The 22789-nt window shown below is 44.6% G+C and overlaps 1 protein-coding gene across 7 annotated transcripts in view; it reads right to left on the reverse strand.

The window, feature by feature from the left end:
* Nucleotides 1-22789, reverse strand: part of LOC124126013 (protein dopey-1-like) — a 63400-nt gene that overhangs the window by 18734 nt on the left and 21877 nt on the right. For 4 of the 7 annotated variants that reach the window (XM_048383711.1, XM_048383710.1, XM_048383708.1 and 1 more), the window contains exons 6-20: nucleotides 21228-22191; nucleotides 20182-20450; nucleotides 18847-18999; nucleotides 18222-18325; nucleotides 16812-16964; nucleotides 14204-15967; nucleotides 10837-11059; nucleotides 10009-10194; nucleotides 6024-6149; nucleotides 5427-5567; nucleotides 3969-4129; nucleotides 3212-3429; nucleotides 2055-2155; nucleotides 1187-1296; nucleotides 347-558 (exon numbers count right to left, since the gene is read on the reverse strand). In XM_048383711.1, the coding sequence (XP_048239668.1) occupies nucleotides 347-558; nucleotides 1187-1296; nucleotides 2055-2155; nucleotides 3212-3429; nucleotides 3969-4129; nucleotides 5427-5567; nucleotides 6024-6149; nucleotides 10009-10194; nucleotides 10837-11059; nucleotides 14204-15967; nucleotides 16812-16964; nucleotides 18222-18325; nucleotides 18847-18999; nucleotides 20182-20450; nucleotides 21228-22191 (4885 nt within the window). The remainder of the gene's footprint in view (nucleotides 1-346; nucleotides 559-1186; nucleotides 1297-2054; nucleotides 2156-3211; nucleotides 3430-3968; nucleotides 4130-5426; nucleotides 5568-6023; nucleotides 6150-10008; nucleotides 10195-10836; nucleotides 11060-14203; nucleotides 15968-16811; nucleotides 16965-18221; nucleotides 18326-18846; nucleotides 19000-20181; nucleotides 20451-21227; nucleotides 22192-22789) is intronic. The other 3 variants (XM_048383713.1, XM_048383714.1, XM_048383709.1) reach the window with 1 other exon arrangement.

Raw genomic sequence — 22789 nt, forward strand, 5'->3', positions numbered from 1 at the left:
TGGATCTTGAGTGGACTTAAAGAATTGGTTCATATTTTGAACATTATGGAGAATAGAGAGTGAGTTGTGCTTTATATTTCTTTGACCAGTATTTCAGTTTGATGTGGTACAAAAGCCTGACATGATGCAGGTCTTTGACATTTATCAACACGTGCATGTGTTGGTGCTGACAAACCTAGAATCATAATCATGGCGAACCATGATTCAAACCCACGATCCTAATGTTTCCAGCACTCCTCAGGGATGTGCTAACTCTTCACAGCAAATTACGATGCCTTGGGTGCCCGAGCCTGCCCAAAACAATGTGTCTTAAAACGATGATCAAACACACCCTATTTCTACTGACCCATGAGATCTTTAAACGTGGTTTTGTCGTGCGTCATGAGGTTGTCGATGACAGTCCTCCAGAAGCTGATACACTTGACGTCCATCTGGAAGAAGCTGAGATCCAGCAACAGCTCCAGAGCTTCCTTCCTCCAGGCCTTCCGGGTGTACTGGTACCCGCTGATGTTGGCCAGGATCTGCGAACACGCTCGGAAGCTCGGCAGGTTGTGGCAGCTGCCAATAAAGAAATTGTTGCGCAGTCGAATATAAACAATTAACTAAACTGCGAATTTCCCTTACTGTAGTATGCAGGGAACTAAACATGAATCTCTTCTTATAAAGAGGAAGAAACGCAAATGTGATAAAATATACTAAACATGATTCTCAAAGTCTATTGCTATCAAACCTGTAAGGTGGTATCAATAGTCTAGCTATACTGAAGCTAGCTATGGTGTAGGGCTGGGACGATCAAATTTACTACCCGGGTACCCGACCCCCTATTACCCGACCCTACCCAGGATACCCACTGCAAGTCTCAAGAGTAGGGAACAAAATGTCTGATTGGTAATTGTTTTACCACAGCCCTGGCTAAAATAATTAGATACATGTATCAAACAGTCAGACTCGATTATTTACAGGCCGCTGTCATATAGCTGGAATATTGCTGAGTGAGGCGTTAAACAACAAACCAAACCATGGGGCCCCCTTGATGCCATGGGAACCACTGGAGCTATAAATGGTGTGAACAACACATTGTTCATATCACGTTGCAAATATGTTATCTAATCAAGGGAAAGAGAAAATACATTCTCCAGTACAAGGTGGTTTAGATAGTCTATAATACATCCTTATCACCAGTTACCTGTGGTTGCGGAGGTAGGGGAACACGTTGGTCAGGGTGGTGATGAGGAATGGAGCCACCTTGTCCTTCTCATCACTGCCGTACACGACATCTAGCAAAGCTGCAGTCAACTGAAACAAATAGTGTTCACATAGTTTTGAATTCAAACAGTAGCATATAAATCATACGGATTCAGAAAATACATGTATCCATCTTACAAAAAGTTCCCTACTTCTAGAACATCGTAAGCAGACATGGACAAGATTCCTGGGAACTCCCTGAGAACATACGCAACCATGTGTTATTTTATCCAGTCTGTCGTGAGACAGCGGCAGTGCAACAGGGCTGATTATGTAATCATTGTACATCTGGACAGTTTGGCGAGCAGGAAAGTACTGAGAAAACTGTGAGTGACACACACTTGCAATAGTTTCATGACGCAGTTCTTTTTGCAGACAAACAAATCCTCACATGCTGTTTCCTTAATCACACTAATTACAAACTGTCACTCAGTGTCAACAGTCTGATCAGAAAAGTTCACAAACCTGACCTGACACATCTCATCAAAATGGTCACATAACACTGAGTAGTCAAGAGATATGCTTGCCTTATAACACTACTGTTAGGTAAACCTTCCTTGTCTAACACAACACCACATGAATCTATAGTTTGAAAAACACTGACTGACACAGCGTTACCTCTTCATCACTCTGCTTCCTACTTATCTTAAACGAACACTTGCAAAAGTAACTTTGTTCTTTAGTAATCTCATCAAAAGGGTGTCACAAAACATAACAGACGCAGTTAAAGCTATTTTTAGCCACCCTAAAAATCAGATTGACAGTGTTGCCTAGTTGAGCACAGCTGGGTCATGTATTTGCCTCCTCACCTCGGCCAGGATGGAGAGAGCCTGCACGCTGTACTTGGCATCCCGGTCCTGGTTCAGCTGACTCTCCACCACCTTCCGCTCCGCAACAATCACCTCCACATCTAGCACAAGACAATGTCAACCATTATACTTCTACACGTCAACACCCCAGGCCCTCAACACCCCGGTCCCTCAACACTCTGGTCCCTCAACACCCCGGTCCTTCAACACCCTGGTCCCTCAAAACCCCATTCCCTCAACTCTCTTGTCCCTCAACACCCCAGTCCCTCAACACCCCGGTCCTTCAACACACAGTCCCTCAACACCCCAGTCCCTCAACACTCTGGTCCCTCAACACTCTGGTCCCTCAACACCCCAGTCCCTCAACGCTCTGGTCCCTCAACTCTCTGGTCCCTCAACACCCCAGTCCCTCAACATTCTGGTCCTTCAACACACAGTCCCTCAACACCCCAGTCCCTCAACACTCTGGTCCCTCAACACTCTGGTCCCTCAACACCCCAGTCCCTCAACACCCCGGTCCTTCAACACACAGTCCCTCAACACCCCAGTCCCTCAACACTCTGGTCCCTCAACACTCTGGTCCCTCAACACCCCAGTCCCTCAACGCTCTGGTCCCTCAACTCTCTGGTCCCTCAACACCCCAGTCCCTCAACATTCTGGTCCCTCAACACCCCAGTCCCTCAACACCGCAGTCCCTCAACACCGCAGTCCCTCAACACACTGGTCAACCGGTCACAGATACAACCTTCACTTCTATATTGTTAACACCCCAGCTGCTCAACTCTCTGGTCCCTCTGTCACACCAACCTCTCTCCTCTGTCACACCCACCACTCTCCTCTGTCACACCCACCACTCTCCTCTGTCACACCTACCACTCTTCTCTGTCACACCCACCACTCTCCTCTGTCACACCAACCTCCCTCCTCTGTCACACCCACCACTCTTCTCTGTCACACCCACCACTCTCCTCTGTCACACCCACCACTCTCCTCTGCCACACCCACCTCTCTCCTGTCACACCTACCCCTCTCCTCAGTCACACCCACCACTCTCCTCTGTCACACTTACATCTCTCCTCTGTCACACCTACCCCTCTCCTCTGTCACACCCACCACTCTCCTCTGTCACACTTACATCTCTCCTCTGTCACACCTACCACTCTCCTCTGTCACTTCGCCATCCTCAGCCTCTGTAATGTCCGCCTGAGGTCCCGGCTTCACAGCCAGATTCCGCCTCAACCACGTCGTCTGCTCCAGTGATGACCCAGCAATTGTTCCCACGGCTTCCAGAACCTTCTGAGTGATCTCCTGTAGATCCTTCTGGTTCTTCTTCTCATCCATTGTTGGGGTCTTCTGTACAAACTCATTCAGGATCCTACACACAAACATATGGCAATAGCATCACAAACCAAAGCAGGGATAGGTGTAGCAAACGAACTTTACAAATAAACAAAAAAATACACTGTTTGAATATTCCCCAATCTCCTTCTAAAATATTCTTACAATGTGAAAACATCACTTTAAGTAAATCAAAAGCTAATAGAGGCACATTAACTGAGTGAATGTTTCTATGTGTTTAAGATATTTGTTGGCACACCCACAAGACGTCATAAAGTGAGACTTAACACCAGACAGGCCATATAAGCAAATGTCCAAACATGTTTTCAGATGGAAAACACCTAAACCGTTATAGTTATCATTGGTGTAAATAAATACTCAGCAATATATCAAGAGCATCAATCCACGCAATTGGAATACTATGACGTGCATCAATCAAGTCAGCGAGCCTGACCATCCGATCCCATTAGTCGCCTCTTTCGTCAAGCATGGATTGCTGAAGATCTATTCTAACCCATATCATCACGGGTCATGAAAAAAATGTCTTGAAGTTGAGAGTCCAAAGCAATAACGTACTCGAGTAGCAGGAACTGGCCCGGGGGAACCAGATTGAGCTGGAGCCCCTCCCTGAACAGCCCCAGCAGGGACGGCCAGGAGTCCAACAACGCCACTGACCCGGTCTGCTGGATGTAGGCATAGAAGAACTGCAGCATGTTTACTTCTAGGGGAACCACCTTCTGCAACACACACGTTACTTGGGTCACAGATGATGGTACATAGTTACAACGGCAACACACATGTTACTTGGGTCACAGATGATGGTACATAGTTACAACGGCAACACACACGTTACTTGGGTCACAGATAATGGTACATAGTTACAACGGCAACACACACGTTACTTGGGTCACAGATGATGGTACATAGTTACAACGGCAACACACACGTTACTTGGGTCACAGATAATGGTACATAGTTACAACGGCAACACACATGTTACTTGGGTCACAGATGATGGTACATAGTTACAACGGCAACACACACGTTACTTGGGTCACAGATGATGGTACATAGTTACAATGGCAACACACACGTTACTTGGGTCACAGATGATGGTACATAGTTACAACGGCAACACACACGTTACTTGGGTCACAGATGATGGTACATAGTTACAACGGCAACACACATGTTACTTGGGTCACAGATGATGGTACATAGTTACAACGGCAACACACACGTTACTTGGGTCACAGATAATGGTACATAGTTACAACGGCAACACACATGTTACTTGGGTCACAGATGATGGTACATAGTTACAACGGCAACACACACGTTACTTGGGTCACAGATAATGGTACATAGTTACAACGGCAACACACATGTTACTTGGGTCACAGATGATGGTACATAGTTACAACGGCAACACACACGTTACTTGGGTCACAGATGATGGTACATAGTTACAACTACAGACGCTGGGACATCATTACATCCTTCGGCCATGTCTATTAATCGCCAATATTAATATTATAAGCATAAAAGATATCTCCCCACTGATGTTGGAAGTCTCATAATTCGGAACCATATTATTGACCTTAGTGCCCTTATAGCTTATTTCAGTTAAGAAGCTTGTTTTGAAAATACTGGTGGAAAGAAAAAAAGAAGCTAAATAAAGGGAAGCATGTTTGACACAACTTTGACAACAAAGACCATGATTTCTCTTGCTATTTTGATGTGGCAACCAGGTATATTTATCAACCACACTAATGAACTTTCCTCTTGTGATCCTGATGTGTTCCTGATGTGTTTCCTATCTTTATCCCATCAACATATATGACAGACCCATCTACAAGTATCCACCAAAGATCAAACAAGCAGGAAGTCAAAAAATCAAAATTTCATATTTTTTTTTATCAAGGAATCCACCCCTCCAAGCTTAGAAATTATCAGATCAGCACCAGTACCATAACCAGTATCCTTATATCGATATCCACATGAACAGATATGAAAGCTGCAGGTGCGACTCACCTTGCCCTGTCCCAGCTCGGCAGGGGGAGGCTGTTTGAGAACCTGCTTCACGGTCTGTATGAGAGTGTCTGTGGGAAGGACTCTGATGGCAGCCACAAGCTCCACCAGCAACAGCTGGTCTTCACACGGCTGGGGGATCACCTGCAATACAGCAAGCAATGTCCTGATTCCGTCACATAGTAAACAATAACTTGATTCTGTCCCACAGCAGATGATGCTGTGGTTCATCACACAGTAAACAATGTGAAAAATAGATTTTTATTTATTTGTTGTTTAATGCCGCACTCAGCAATATTCAGACTATATGACGGCAGTCTGTAAATAATCAAGTCTGGACCAGACAATCCAGTGATAGACATCATCATCATCAGTCCATGCAGTTGGAATCGATGACATGCATCAACCAAGTCAGCGAGCCTAACCATCCGATCCTGTTAGTTGCCTCTTACGACAGGCATAGTCACCTTTTAGGGCAAGCATGGGTTCCTGAAGACCTATTCTAACCCCTGATCTTCACGGGTCTGAAAAATAGTAATAACACACTAATAGTTATCATGTTCTTGCAACAGTAAGGCCTCATGTAAGCTTTTTTCTCACCCTCTTTGTAACGCCGATAGGCTTCTTCCTTCTGTCATTCCAGGCCACAGCGAAGGCCCCGAGGAGGTTGGTGCCGTGGGGAACAGAGACGGGGCTGAGGAACTCAAGCACCTGCTGCCTAATCACCTGTAACAGAACATACAGACGTCACAAACAAACCAAATACAAGGCAACAGTACATGTCAAGCTCCTACTCTTGCCATTACTCCTAAGCTGGACATATCCCCCTACCCTGTATCTGTATAGCAAGTTTCAACAAGAAATATTTAATGGTTCTAAGTGTCTGCTCCGGTAAAGGAAAACAACTTGTTTTCGATATGAAAAATCATTAAAACAAAACGAAATAAAAAGAACAAAAATCCCAAATCATCAAAAGGCACCAGTTCCCTACTAGTTCTGCTCCGGAAACGGAAAACAGATGGCTGACAGACAAGCTGATCGTTCCATCCCCCAGTTTTTAAAACCATCAGGATGTTGAGAAGCATACATGACTCCATCTTCCCGAGGCAAGAGAGTTAACTGACTACAAAAGTCCAGTTTCCACCCTTGCCGAACTAGACTGGTATATACAAGTCTATGCATAGTCCAATCAAAATCGCACAACGAAATTGAACTCCTGTTCGTAAACTGTCAGGCAGATTTCGGTGGATTGCAGGATTTGTGAAGCATGTGCACCGCCAACTCGTCAACAGATATTTTCCAAATCTTTTCATGTTTTTAATCAAGGTGCTCATGTGATTTGATGCACTTTGCAATGTAAGATTACAATATAGACCTTGATTATCAATCAGATCGTCTTGACTGGGTGCCACCATTTTGTTTGAAGCAAATGCAAGTGATACGAGAGGTGGAATCTGATTGGTCTATAGGAGAGGCATGGAAGGACATAACTTGTAATAGCCACTGGTGGCGCTACGATCGAGCCCAGGAATTCCAGCCTAGTTCAGCAAGGGTGGAAACTGGACTTTTAAAGTCAGTTAACTCTCTTGCCTGGGAAGATGACATGACTCCAGTAACACAATGTTCATTATAGTAAATGGTGAAACATCATGCTTTCTCAAATATTCTTTTGACATGGTCACCAGGAATATCTATCAAACACACACGTGTACTTCCTCTGGTGATACTGATGTGTTACATTGCACTTTATGTCAGCTCAGACCCAACACACCACCCTCGAAGCCAGGAATCATGATACCCGGGCTGACATACCATCCATTCACTCACCTTGGGACACTCAATCCACCTAGCCAAATGATACCCGGCAAGATAAACCAGCCACTGTCCCACCTTGGGAGACCCAATACTCCACCCACGTGACACACCAGCCACTGACCCACCTTAAGAGACCCAATACTCCACCCACGTGACACACCAGCCACTGACCCACCTTGAGAGACCCAACACTGCAGCCACCTGACACACCAGCCACTGACCCACCTTAAGAGACCCAATACTCCACCCACATGACACACCAGCCACTGACCCACCTTGAGAGACCCAACACTGCAGCCACATGACACACCAGCCACTGACCCACCTTAAGAGACCCAATACTCCACCCACATGACACACCAGCCACTCGCTTACCTTGGAAGACCCAACACTGCAGCCACCGGACACATCAGCTACTGGCCCACCTTGAGAGACCCAACAATCCACACACATGACACATCAGCCACTGACCCACCTTGAGAGACCCGACAATCCACACACATGACACACCAGCCACTCGCTCATCTTGGGAGGCACAACACTCCACACACATGACACACCAGCCACTCGCTCACCTTGAGAGTCCCAACACTCCACCCACATGACACACCAGCCACTGACCCACCTTGAGAGACCCAACACTGCAGCCACCTGACACACCAGCCACTGACCCACCTTGAGAGACCCAACACTGCAGCCACCTGACACACCAGCCACTGACCCACCTTAAGAGACCCAATACTCCACCCACATGACACACCAGCCACTGACCCACCTTGAGAGACCCAACACTCCACCTACATGACACACCAGCCACTGACCCAACTTGAGAGACCCAACACTCCACCCACCTGACACACCAGCCACTGACCCACCTTGAGAGACCCAATACTCCACCCACGTGACACACCAGCCACTGACCCAACTTGAGAGACCCAACACTCCACCCACCTGACACACCAGCCACTGACCCACCTTGAGAGACCCAACACTGCAGCCACCTGACACACCAGCCACTGACCCACCTTGAGAGACCCAACACTGCAGCCACCTGACACACCAGCCACTCTCTCACCTTGGAAGGCACAACACTCCACCCACATGACACACCAGCTACTCGCTCACCTTGGGAGAGCCAACACTCCACCCACATGACACACCAGCTACTCGCTCACCTTGGGAGGCACAACACTCCACACAAAAGACACACCAGCTACTCGCTCACCTTGGGAGAGCCAACACTCCACCCACATGACACACCAGCTACTCGCTCACCTTGGGAGGCACAACACTCCACACACAAGACACACCAGCCACTTGCTCACCTTGGGAGGCACAACACTCCACACACAAGACACACCAGCTACTCGCTCACCTTGGGAGGCACAACACTCCACACACAAGACACACCAGCTACTCGCTCACCTTGGGAGGCACAACACTCCACACACAAGACACACCAGCTACTCGCTCACCTTGGGAGGCACAACACTCCACACACAAGACACACCAGCTACTCGCTCACCTTGGAAGCACAACGCTCCACACACAAGACACACCAGCTACTCGCTCACCTTGGGAGGCACAACACTCCACACACAAGACACACCAGCTACTCGCTCACCTTGGGAGGCACAACACTCCACACACAAGACACACCAGCTACTTGCTCACCTTGGGAGGCACAACACTCCACACACAAGACACACCAGCTACTCGCTTACCTTGGGAGGCACAACACTCCACACACAAGACACACCAGCTACTCGCTTACCTTGGGAGGCACAACACTCCACACACAAGACACACCAGCTACTCGCTTACCTTGGGAGGCACAACACTCCACACACAAGACACACCAGCTACTCGCTTACCTTGGGAGGCACAACACTCCACACACAAGACACACCAGCTACTCGCTTACCTTGGAAGCACAACGCTTCACACACAAGACACACCAGCTACTCGCTCACCTTGGGAGGCACAACGCTCCACCCACATGACACACCAGCTACTCGCTCACCTTGGGAGGCACAACACTCCACACACAAGACACACATGACACACCAGCTACTCGCTCACCTTGGGAGGCACAACGCTCCACACACATGACACACCAGCTACTCGCTCACCTTGGAAGCACAACGCTTCACCCACAAGACACACATGACACACCAGCTACTCGCTCACCTTGGAAGCACAACGCTTCACCCACAAGACACACAAGACACACCAGCTACTCGCTCACCTTGGGAGGCACAACACTCCACACACAAGACACACATGACACACCAGCTACTCGCTCACCTTGGGAGGCACAACGCTCCACACACATGACACACCAGCTACTCGCTCACCTTGGAAGCACAACGCTTCACCCACAAGACACACATGACACACCAGCTACTCGCTCACCTTGGAAGCACAACGCTTCACCCACAAGACACACATGACACACCAGCTACTCGCTCACCTTGGAAGCACAACACTCCACACACAAGACACACCAGCTACTCGCTCACCTTGGGAGCACAACACTCCACACACAAGACACACCAGCTACTCGCTCACCTTGGAAGCACAACACTCCACACACAAGACACACCAGCTACTCGCTCACCTTGGGAGGCACAACACTCCACACACAAGACACACCAGCTACTCGCTCACCTTGGGAGGCACAACACTCCACACACAAGACACACCAGCTACTCGCTCACCTTGGGAGGCACAACACTCCACACACAAGACACACCAGCTACTCGCTCACCTTGGGAGAGCCAAGAGCCAGGAAGCCCTCCTTCACGAGTGCCTTGGCCTCGGGCACCTTGACGGCGTTGATGGCCCTCCATAGGGTGGACATGCAGGCCATGATGCGGGGCAGGATGCTCAGTAGCGTCCTCCGTGCCTCCAGCACCGGGTTGTTGGGGGAGTCATCTCGTTGAGGACTCGTCTCCTGGACATACCAGGCAGTCAAATCATAATAAGGCTAATAATAACGCTCTTATTAGAATATTATTTTGGTGGAAAAAAAATAGTTGAAAGATAAATTTCTTGGTTTATGCTTACAGTCTGAAATTTTTATATACGACAGATATATTTTTCAAGAACTTAATTGCCCATAATTAAGGGTTCATATAGCACATGAGTGCGTATTATACGCGAATAAATAAGTCTTGTGTACATTGATCAATCGGAAGGGGTGCTAATTGGGATTGTTCACAAGCCTATATATTAGCAAATATCGCCGTGGGCGCTTATTAGAGCGGGGCGCTTATTACATCGAATACGGTACTTGGATGGAAGTGATTAAGAAAGAGACTTTATAAACTTTTACCTTTTTTTATTCAATTATTGCTAATCAGAAATGTAGAAGTGCAATGTAAATTCTACAGTGCAAACCTGCTAAGTTTTCTTAGAGAAAGATCAGAAGCCCCCAGTGGTCATGGTGGTGAGTAACATATTGAAGAAAACTGACATTAAACAAGGAACGGAGGAGGGGATATCATAACTGCAGCTACTCCAGTTTCATGGATCCCATCACAGCATTTCTAACTACAGCACTATATACCAAGACATATATCACAGATCTGCCTACCAGGCCTACCCTGCTGCTATTGATGGGGTTGAAAACGTGGATGAGGTTTGTGAGTATATGTCCAGCGCTGGCCGTCTCTGTGCTGATGAGGCAGGCTGTGGGTGCGGGCTGGCCGATGGACATCGGGGAAACGTTGTCCAGCAGGCAGTAGTGACACAGGGTGGTCAGTCCTTCCAACATGGTCACCGTGTGGTCAGGAGGGGCTAGCTGCAGCAGGGCCGAGCTGCGGTCAGAACGACAAGGTACAAGTACAGAGAAGTCCAGTTAGTCTGCGCCCCATTAGTCTGAAGATCTCCCAAGCCAGGGCCCCATGGAGTCATCTTAGCACTACAACGGTCTTAAGTCCTTGTTAAAGTATGGGAGTTCTGATTGTCTCTGTGCTACAGTTGCCTTGTGGCATGGGCCCTGTCTAACACAGCGATTGTAGCACGACACCTGTCTTAAGTCTACAGAGCTTCAGATAGACTTTTGGTGTTGTGGGTATTTTACCCATGCATTTTAAAATCATTGGGTATCAGTAATTCTATCTGGGTATTCAAATTTCTGTTACCCACTAGTTTTTACACATGTGGGTATTTAAGTTAAATATTTAAAAACACTATTCGTTTAGTCCCTGCAAACTGTTGTCGTGTAGGTTCGAGAGCTTTATAGGACTAAAAAATACTGCGATACTTCCACAAGAAAGTGTGATGGCAAATGATCATGATGTAACTGTCACCGTTGAGTTTGGCAAGGTTGACGGAATGTCCGTATATAATTTCAAAATAAGTAGCTGATTTGCTAATCGAATACGCAGGGTTACTTAACACTATTTTGATGATACACACTAGTTTTATTTTTGTAGCATATCTGTAATGTTCGTTGCGTATTTGATACGCTTGAATTTTATTTCATTGCGTATTTCTGAATTTCTGATGCGTATTTTACGCAGATACACAGCTTATCTGGAGTGAGTGAGTGAGTGAGTGAGTGAGTGAGTTGGGTTTAACGCCGCTTTTAACAGTATTCCAGTTATATTGCGGCGTGTCAGCTTAATGTGGGAGGAAAGCCCGAAGTGATACAGGCGTCAGACGTTTACCCCTTTGGTGAAACCCACGAGCACGGGTATGGTGCTGACAAACCTAGAAACATAATCGGGGTGAACCGGGATTCGAACCCACAATCATAGGTTTCTGGCGTGTCCAAGGGACGCAACTCTGCACAGCGAATCGTGCCGCCTTAGATGACTCGGCCACCCGTTCCCCCCAGCTTATCTGGAGCTCTGGTCCATGTTAAAGTATGGAAGATATTTGCTTCGAGGAACGAAGCCCTGAAGATGATCATTAGAAATGTCCATATACAATTAAAGGGCGATTCGGACCTGTTATCTGTGCATCTGTACATGAGTTGATCTCAACAATTTCACTGGTTAACAGGAGCGTTTTGGTTATTTTCCTAATAATTTTTTGAGGTGGTATTTTGATTTTCTATTTGGTAATTATTCTTGTGTGATTTCAATGCTGTCCTCAGCCCCGCCTCCATCTACACGACAGACACGGGTCCCTAGGTTGTCGGCACACTAACGGCGTTCACAGGAACATCGCCAGCACTGAGTGCGCAAGGATGATGTCATCACTGGACAGTGAGTGAGTGAGTGAGTGAATATGGTTTTACGCCGCTTTTAGCAATATTCCAGCAATATCACGGCGGGGGACACCAGAAATGGGCTTCACACATTGTACCCATGTCGGGAATCGAACCCGGGTCTTCAGCGTGACGAGCGAACGCTTTAACCACTAGGCTACCCGACCGCCCTCATCACTGGACAGAGAAATCACTGGACTAAAAACAACTGGGAGGAGAGATGACCTGTACTGAAACTAGATCTTGTATTAGGATCAGTGTGCTTGCCAAGTCGATATACTGATCCTATATATCTCAGGATATACAGAGCTCCAGATAAGCTGCGTATCTGCGTGAAATACACATAAAAAATGCAGAAATATGCAGTAAAATAAAATCCAAGCGTATCAAATACGCAACGAACATTACTGATACGCTACAAAAATAAAACTAGTGCGTATCATCAAAATAGTGTTAAGTAACCCTGCGTATTCGATTAGCAAATCAGCAACTTATTTTGAAATTATAAACGGGCATTCCGTCAACCTTGCCAAACTCCACGATGACAGTTACATCATGATCATTTGCGGTCACACTTTCTTGTGGAAGTATCGTGGTATTTTTGAGTCCTATAAAGCTCTCGAACCCACACGACACCAGTTTGCAGGGACCCTATGAATAGTGTTTTTAAATATTTAACTTAAATACCCACATGTGTAAAAACTAGTGGGTAACAGAAATTTGAATACCCAGATAGAATTACTGATACCCAATGATTTTAAAATGCATGGCTAAAATACCCACAACACCAAAAGCTTATCTGGAGCTCTGGATATACCTTTAAATTTACCTACTTACAGAGGCATATACTGTAGCCATAGTAGAGAACAATAACATCGAACTCCATGCATTACCTAAAACTAATGAAATCACTATGTATCCCAAATGGGAGGATCAATGCTCATGACGTCAATCACTGGATTGTCTGGTCCAGACTTGATTATTTACAGACTACCGTCATGTAGCTGGAATATTGCTGAGTGCGGCGTTCAACAACAAACAAACAAACACTATGACTGTCTGTGCCAAAACGTTTTTGAGTATATAAGCCCAAATTTTCATTTCAGATTCTAATGTAATATTGAGTATTATCAGCTGAGCTTACTAAACCGAACCGGTGATCTGAGGTGAAATTGGGTTTAACTTTCGCATCCGAGATTACTGCGCTTATATAGCGACATGCATGCATGTGTGTGTGTGGCTGCTTGTACTAGTCCGGACTGATGCCGTTTTATAGTGCTAGCTCACTGAGATACCATGCTGCAGTTTAACATGAATACCCCACTCAGACACAGTATTCTGACTCCAAGCCGAGCAGTCCTTGTTTTAGTCCCTTAATGCTGAGCGCCAGACAGGGTAACAACAAGTACCATCTTTTAACGTCTTTTGGTACGACGCATCCGGGTATCGAACCCCGGACCTTCCGCTCTACCACTAGACCACGGAGGCGGTCTCTAACAGACATTTACTAGACACAGGCTTTGGACTGAAGTCAGAGGCTGCTGTGCTAATCATGCCAAGTATTGTAAGTAAGTTGAAAATGATGATACCAGCTGTCCCCAGTGTACCAGTATCACAGAATCATCACTGGACCAGACTGGGCTAAAACATATTTATCCTAAAACAGACAATTTTTAATAATTTCTAATCCAATTACCACTTACCAAAGCAGCCATGTGTAAACATGTGTTAAAGAATCCCTCACCTTTTCTTACTGTTCATGACATACTCTCCAGCAATGACTTCCAGGTTCCGACAGAGTTGAGACACAATACACAGGACCACTCTGGACAACGCTTTCCCCATATATGGGAGTGCTGATGTTACCATGGCAACCCAGTGTCGATGCATATGGCACATGTGATGCTGCTTCAGCGTGCTCAGAACACCAGATAAAAACATTGTCTGTTGCACGATGGGTAAAGATGCCGAATAATGAACCTTTAAGAGTGAGGCCTGAAAGTTCACTCTAGTCCGGTCCCAGTCAGATACTCCATTCTGATTGGCCGCTTCAGGGTCAGAATAGGTTCCATAAATCTGTTCCTCTAGCATGATCATGACGAGAATCAAGTTGAGCAATTTAATCTGGAATGTTTCGTTAGCACACGGGTCAAGTCCTTCTTCGTTAAACGCGATAATCGCCTCGGTGATTTTGGTCTTGTTTTCTGGATTTTTCTTTCTGTTGTTGTACACACTGGCGAGCAAACAATGAAGCAAAGCTTTCTGAAGCTTGCACTTTGACAACAAGTCTCCAATGTAGGATCGGAAACTCTTCCCACTATCTCTCATAATACTGACAAGTTCGGACATCAACAAGGTCAAAATCTCCGTAGCCATAATATGCACCTCTTTGTTGCCTAGCAACTCTTCCGACGATGGTTTACTGATCATCAGATTTGGATAATAACTCCTCACATAATACAGACACAGAGAGATAACAATCTCAATAAACATGTTGCTACGGTAACCAGATAGCACCTCAGGAGGAAGCTCCCCAAAGAAGTTCTTCCCAAATACTGACTTCCTGTGTCGGGCAAGTAAAGTCTGTATCTTAGTCATGTGAGGAGCACGGATTGCACTGATGCTTGTGGTGGACATGGCTGTTACCACAAGTCGTGGACACATGGTCAACATGGCCTTGATGGTGGAGAGAGCATACAGTGCTCGCTTGTAGTCATATTTCTGTGTATAGAGCAGAATATGCATATGGAGTGTGTGTATGTCTGTGGATCGTTCATCCTCATCTTCCACAACTTGTCGGAGGTCATTTTCACTGCTGGACAGTGAGTCTATCTCCAGACCTCTTTTACCAATGGCGTTCAACAAGTCATGGTCCCCTAAAATACTACCATCTTTGGAAGTTAAGCTTATGGTACGTTCAGCTTCACGCCTCGAGAACCCATCCGACTGAGCAGTGGAAACAGCCTTGTGAAGGATTTCTTCGAGCATCTCTCTCACAAAGTCCTCATTTGTCATTTCGGCCTCAAATGCCTCATCATCATCAGTTGATTCGGTATTCGCTTCCTCTGCAGGATCAAAAAAGATTCCTTCCTTCTTACATGTCTCCTTGTCCAGCCTCCTGGCTGATGTCAGATTAGGCATGGAGGCTGAATGGGGCATCTCGAACCCGTCAAATATCAGCTTGTCCAGTGAGTTCTGGGAACCAAACGGATTGATCCTCAAATTGAGGTCATCTGGGTTGACTCGGTCGAAAGCATTGTCTACATCTACATTCTTGCTTCGTGCTGTTGTGGCAGATCCTTTCTCGCTCATCACAGTCATAGCAACAGATTTCAAATCTTCTGTAGTCTTCTGGGAAAATCTGTTCCCTTCTTGACTCACATGGAAGATGACGTTGCCACCTTCGCTGCTGATGGCATAGATTTTTGCATTAAAGTCATCTTCATCACCAGATTCTGACAGCTGAACTTTCTTTGGTTTGTGAACATTCACATGCTGGATCGAGATTCTGAAAGAAAGGAAAAAAGTTCACGATCTGGCCGAGTTTCAGGTTGAAACTGCATGACATTTCCTGCATATTGAAATGTTTGGGGCTTTTTTGAAACAAATTTATTTCTTGAGGGCATAAAATATAATCTGGTAGAGTAGTAATAGGCTCAAACAGAGGCCAGAGTTCCAGGATATTGAACACTTTTTTCATAGTTTTTATTCACTTTGCAAATTCATTTCTTAGGGAATCCAATTAGAATCTCCCGGTTTCAGTCTCAAACTGTGTTCTACTTAATGTATACTAAAATGAGTTTGTTTTTGTCAGATAATAAAAAATTCATGTCTTGAAGAAACAAAATTTGAGCTCTTATGAAAATCAATCCCACAAAGTAGGGCTGGGATGAGTATAAATTTACTACCTGGGTACCCAGCCCTTTATTACCTGACCCTACCTGGGTACCTGCTGGAGGTCTCAAGGGATAGGTACAAAATGTCTAATTGGGAAACGTTTGACCGTACTCCTGTCAAAATACACGTATAAACCAATCTGGTCATGCAAAAATACTGGTCATGCATATACCGAAGTTCACTAAAGTTTTATCTTATGCAAACACATAAAGTCAGAAGGAATGTGTGCAAAGTCAGGAAGAATTGTCATCATTTATCACTTATAGGTTAACCATAGAGTTCTAGATCATTTTTGCCATTAAACAACATATCACGTGACTAACCACGGGTCCTACTCAGTACCCACCCGACCCAAGTACCCGAGTTACCCGTCCCAGCCCTACCACAAAGTAATGTGGATGACACACTGCAGTTCCTTCTGTGGCTGTCCCCTGTGCTGTAATGGCTAATCTCACCTGGCTGTGTCTGGGTGCAGCAACATGAGCAGCAGCGGCTGCAGCACCCTGTTGATGTCGCCGCGCTGCACCACATGTGTCAGCCATGTTGCTGCCAGGGTCTTTGTGGCATTAGACTCTTCCTTCAGGTAGTCAAGCACCACAAACATCGATCTGGAGGAAAACAATCACAGGCTTTAGTTCCTAGTCCCAAGTCCATGTGTAGCAGTGGTGGATTGATCGAATCGATGATTCATCAATCAATCTTGATATTCAAAACAATCATTAATTGCACAAATGTCTAATTGATAAAGCAATTCCGTATCTCTCATTAGCTTCACAATTTGCAGAAACAAATGAAGCAAGTAATGTAACATATGTAGGATTGTCTTCCATGTTAGAATTAGCAGATGTCTTTAGTTATCATGATAATAGTTGATTAATAATCAATTTAAGAGCTGCAAGTGTTGATATTCAGGGTGAAACTAGCACAAATGTCAAGCAAACTTTAAATTTGGTTCACAAGCTAAAGCCCATGAAATACAGTTAAGTTCTACTTCTCATCATTAGGTCAAGTCATGACCTGTAGACTGATATAGCTGCAAAGCAAACTTGGAAGACAATGTTCGAGAGGGATCAGTGGCATTAATTAAATGGTGGTCTGGTGACCTAGTGTTATTTTTGGTAATTAATCTTATGGGAAATAAATATCTGGCTGAAACAAGTACCAGTAAGTTAACCAGCACTAATTATTCTTATATTTTATTTGGTAAACAATGAAATATATCACTGACCTATATGTATCCATAGAAATGGCATCATGTTGTTGTTGTTTGTTCTCTTAGCCGCACTCAGCAATATTCCAGCTATATGATGGCGGTCTGTAAATAATCGAGTCTGGAGCCTGACAACCCGATCCCGTTAGTCGCCTCTTACCACAAGCATAGTCACATTTTACAGCAAGCATGGGTTGCTGAAGACCTATTCTACCCAAGATCTTTATGGGTCAGAAATGACATCAAACAGTAAGCGGTATCCAACTAACGATTGAGTGAGTGAGAAAAGTCAGTTTGGCTATTTTAGTTGAATAACGTCATGTCTACTTGATATGGGAGGAAAGCCCAAGCAATGCAGGTCCCAGACATTTAGGTTGGTTGGATGGTTGGTTTGCTGTTTAAGGCCGCTCTCAGCAATATTCCAGCTATATGATGGTGATCTGTATATAATCGAGTCTGGATCAGACGTTCAGGTCTTTGGTGAAACCACGAGGAAGGGGTTTGGTGCTGACATCCCTAGAAACATAATCGAGGCGACCGGGATTTGAACCCACGTTCCTGGGTAGAGGATGCAACTCCGCACAGAGCATCGTGGAGCCGACATGGCCATCTGTGGCCCTCCAATTGATGAACACAATGAGCATAATGAGAGCACCTGTCAAATGTCCGCACTGGGTGTCCTGGGTTGTGGTCAATCTTCAGGTCCCGGGTGAGATGCCAGAGGACTGTGAACTTCTTCAAGGCCTCAATACGCTCGATCTGGACACACAACACACGTACCAGTTACAAAAGTCACACAAACACAACCAGTCAACATCATGAAGCCATGGATACCACCAACTCCTCAGTTCCAATCCAGTTTAATTATTCTAAAGAACAATTTCCCCAGGCAAGGGAGTTAACTGACTCTAAAAGTCCAGTTTCCACCCTTGCCGAACTAAAGGTACCATGGTAACATCCAAAGTACTAAAGGAAATGGTAATCTCAGCTTTGTCTGAATCTCAAATATTGATATCTATAAATGGAAATAAGATTGGTTTTTAAAGGGCTTTATGATGATACAAATGTAAATTGAATTTTTTTGAAGAAAATCATAAATGTGAGTATAAAACAGATTTTTTACACCTCTAAAAACACAAAACAAAGTTCTAAATTGAAACAAAAAGCATACCTATAGACTGAATCAGTAAAATTCTTATATATTTCCCTGAATGAAAATGCCAGTCATGTGTAATGTTCCACATTATTTCTATGCACAAAGTACTTCGATCCCCACTGACCTCATTGTCCGAGACAAGTGCAGTCCCGATCACATCTTCACACACCCAACTGCTTGGGGTCACCTGATGCAACTGATGAAACAGCTCCACACACTGGAGATGGTGCATGCTGAATTTGGAGCTCAGATAGGACCACAGTTCACGGGCTACAGTCTGCAAAAAAGTACATCATCATTCAAGCATAGGCATCAGAGAAGGGCAGGGTAGGGTTGGGTAGAGTAGGGTTGAGTGGGGTAGAGAGCAGTGCCACAGGGGGTTCCCAGGATCCACTGGCTCTACTTATAAATGTCCTGTCATGTCATCCCATTGTTTAGGTAAGGTTATTTTCCTGGAACACATGCTGCTCAGGGTATTCCCATGTAATTCCTGAGTCAGTCCCAGGTAATTCCTGTGTAATTCCTGGGTCATGTCCATGTAATTCCTATGTAATTCCCGGGTCATTCCCAGGTAATTCCCATGTAATTCCTGAGTCATTCCCAGGTAACTCCTATGTAATTCCTGGGTCATGTCCATGTAATTCCTATATAATTCCCATGTAATTCCTGAGTCATTTCCAGGTAATTCCCATGTAATTCCTAAGTCATTCCCAGGTAATTCCTAACATTTTGAAGAACCTCTGACAACAGTAGTGTTACATTGCAAAAGATTTATTAACATCATTCTAATACGTATCTAATGTTGATTATTGACAGGTTGCAAGTGATAATTTTTTTCACATGCAGATTTCTTGACAAGAATCGAACCTGCAATCTCACATATCATGTTTAGTATTGTAACCCTCAGTTTTCCCACTGAGCCCTTGGGGCAGGTGATGAAAGGGTGTTCAATCTTGCATGTCAAGACTCCAGTTGTGTGCATGCTGCACATGGTCTTTCTCTCACCCGTTGTCATCGAATTCATTTTATACTGCGACCACTGTACTGTTTAACTAAAAGGTATCCCAGTGGTTTTCATTCTGTCTGGTATTTCTTGCATTTAGCCAGTTTATAAGTTGAAATACTCATCCATGGTTTTCAATTAAAACCTGAGAGTCATGTTTTAACCCATAAATAATAAATCACAACCATCAAGTCTATCCTAGAAGGGGATTTCATTGTAAGATTGAGGAAAATCAACCACTGACACCCTGAACTTTGTCTTACCAGTCATATGAAATCTGCAACTTACAATTTTGCTACATTTAATTATTAAATTGCGTACTTTTTTTATCCAACCTCAATTTGTATGTCTTCAGGATGCAATATTGTTTGTCCGAAACTACCTGCATCCCACCAATCCTCACAAGCTGAGATACAACGCAACTACAAAAGCATACACATAAACACATGAACCTACCTGGTAGAACACCATATTGTCATTGATGTACTGCAGGTGCCTTGGTAGGAGTGATGGCAGAATCACCACAGACACTGTTCCTCTCTCACTGGTGGACATTCGCTGACCAGTCTCCTGACCCTTGTTCTCAGTCACTGACTGGACGGACTGGGTGAGAGTGATGAGCTCCAGAATGGTTGCTATGGCAGCACTCTGTATCTCAAAGCAGTCCACAAAGCAAGCACATGTGATCAGGTCCTGCAGCCATTCTGGTAGGGCACTGCTGTCCTCTGAAAAGAAAGTACAATAAAATAGCAAACCCAGAAAGGCTGTTTTTTTAAAGGTATGTTAAATACCATCCAAAATTCCATTAATGCGGACATGGTTGAACATAAAAAAAATATTGTCAAGAATTCTTAATGATAAAAGAAACAAACAAGAAGATTAATATAGTTAGTAGTAAGGGAAGTAACTCCGTTTTGTCATTCACTCAACATGCTCAAAGCTGTTTGTCCAAGAAGAACATATACTTGATTTCAGTTTTTCTCCCCTACACTGTTTGTATAATGTTTACCCTACACTACCTTTACCATGTTTACAACATCATTTTATAAACAACTGTTTTGTTAACTTATTCATACATCATGTACATGTATTTCTATTTCAAGCCGAGACCTTCAGTCAGGGTTTTACCATCCAGGGGACCCTAATAATTAACTTAAGGGTCCTCGCAGGCGATATGAGGGGCCTGTAAAGTAATGCAATGGTGTAGTGTACTGTACGTTTTGATAACTACTTTAGAGCCAGGAATGAATCAATGACCATGTAGACAGTGGTCATGATTGATGGATGAAATGACAGACACCTATAACTTCTCTTGATCATCTTGATGCACTGTAGGGACAATGAATATTAGTGTGCGTCCCACGGGATGCAGCATATTTGTTTTCTGCATCCAATGTCAACATTTGTGCGTACTGGACAAACATTTGTGCATCACGTAAAATCCTGGTTATACATGTGATAAGTTATGGATTGGAAAAAAAATATATGTAAACCAACTTTACCCGTTTGACAAGTCTGGTCCATGACCTTGTGATAGTCTGTACAGAACATGGGAAAGCTGGAAAAGTCGACCAACAGTCGACACGCCTGTCCGAACGCCTCAAAACTCTTCTCCTTCAACCCCTCCGCCGAGACCTTCAACCCTGACATGTCAGCGTAGGGGCGGTCATCCCCACTACACGTAGAGTTCCCATCCAGCACCGAGTCCTTGTCACTGGACCGGACGAGCTCCGGGGACAGGGTGATCATGTCGATACACTTGGATGACACAGCTGAGTTCTTCAGTACACGCTTGTTTGTGTAAACATGGAAGAATTCCTGGAAGCCATGAACACAGGCTTGCATCAGGGTCACTGGGTTTGCCACACTTCCTTGTCGCTTCAGCTCGGGCATCATGGGTTTCGACTGGCACTGGTTTTTCGTTTCAATTCCTTCTGTTTTCAAGTCAGTTCTTTGAGACATGCCATCAGCCTCAGCATCTGATTTTGGTTTTGTGTGAGTTTCATCTACATTTGTTTTCATTGGACTGTTTGCGCCATCTACATCACTGGGAGCACTGAAATAACTCTCATCCTCTTTCTCATCTTCGGATTTATTAATTTTCTCCTGACTTACACTTTTATCACCATTCCTTTCCTTTTTCACACCATCTTCCTCACCAAACACTTTTCTATCGTTATTTTTCTTGTTTTCTGTTCTGTCTTTTGCTTCAATTCTCTTCCTCACAGCAAGGTCAATTTCCTCCCTTGTGACCTCTGACCCGACCATGACCTCTGAGTCATCGCCTTCTGCAGTTTCAAGACCAGTTGTCATGGAGGGCTGTACCTTTTCCAGAATCTTGGTGCAGAGTTTGAGGGTGGCGGTGACCTCGGCCTCGGTGATGTGGTTCACGTGGCCGATGACAGAAGCGATGATGTGATGGAGCAGCTCAGGGAGGTACTCGGTCTGCGTCTCTAGGTACATCTCCTGATTGAAGAAAATGTTCATCTATCTCATTTTTAACTATGATTAGGACTGCATGGTCCTACTGGTATACCACAATACTCTTTTCAAACACTATATATTGCAATATTTTTCTGTGTTCAGATATGCTAGGTAACAAAATATATAACAAATTTCGTTATTGTTTCATTCAACCTAAAATCGACATAGAAATTCGTCACAATTGATGCTTCCCTTAGAAATTGATTGACAAAACTGCGAAAAGGCAGAAGTGATATTTCTCTTACATTGTTATCTCCCCTGTATCCATGACTACAAAATGGCAGCGACAGACCATGCTGAGTAATCATGGTAATATATACTATTGGTATAGAAATAATATGATCGACATATACAATCAGTGTGAATCACTGTGAAACACTTTAGCTCTCACTATATTGCAATACTTATACCACATAGATACTTGTATTGCAATATATCATTATAGATTGCAATATTTCTTTTTGCTATGTTCCATAAGCATGGCTTGTCTTGATCCCATGCTCATATGTCAGACATGTTGAGCAATTTTTCTCTTGAAGAGAAGAGATATTTCTTAACAATTATAGTCAGTGTTCCCATT

The sequence above is a fragment of the Haliotis rufescens genome, unplaced genomic scaffold, assembly GCF_023055435.1.
Source record: "Haliotis rufescens isolate VD_foot unplaced genomic scaffold, xgHalRufe1.0.p SCAF_5, whole genome shotgun sequence".
NCBI classification, from domain to species: Eukaryota; Metazoa; Mollusca; class Gastropoda; order Lepetellida; family Haliotidae; genus Haliotis; species Haliotis rufescens.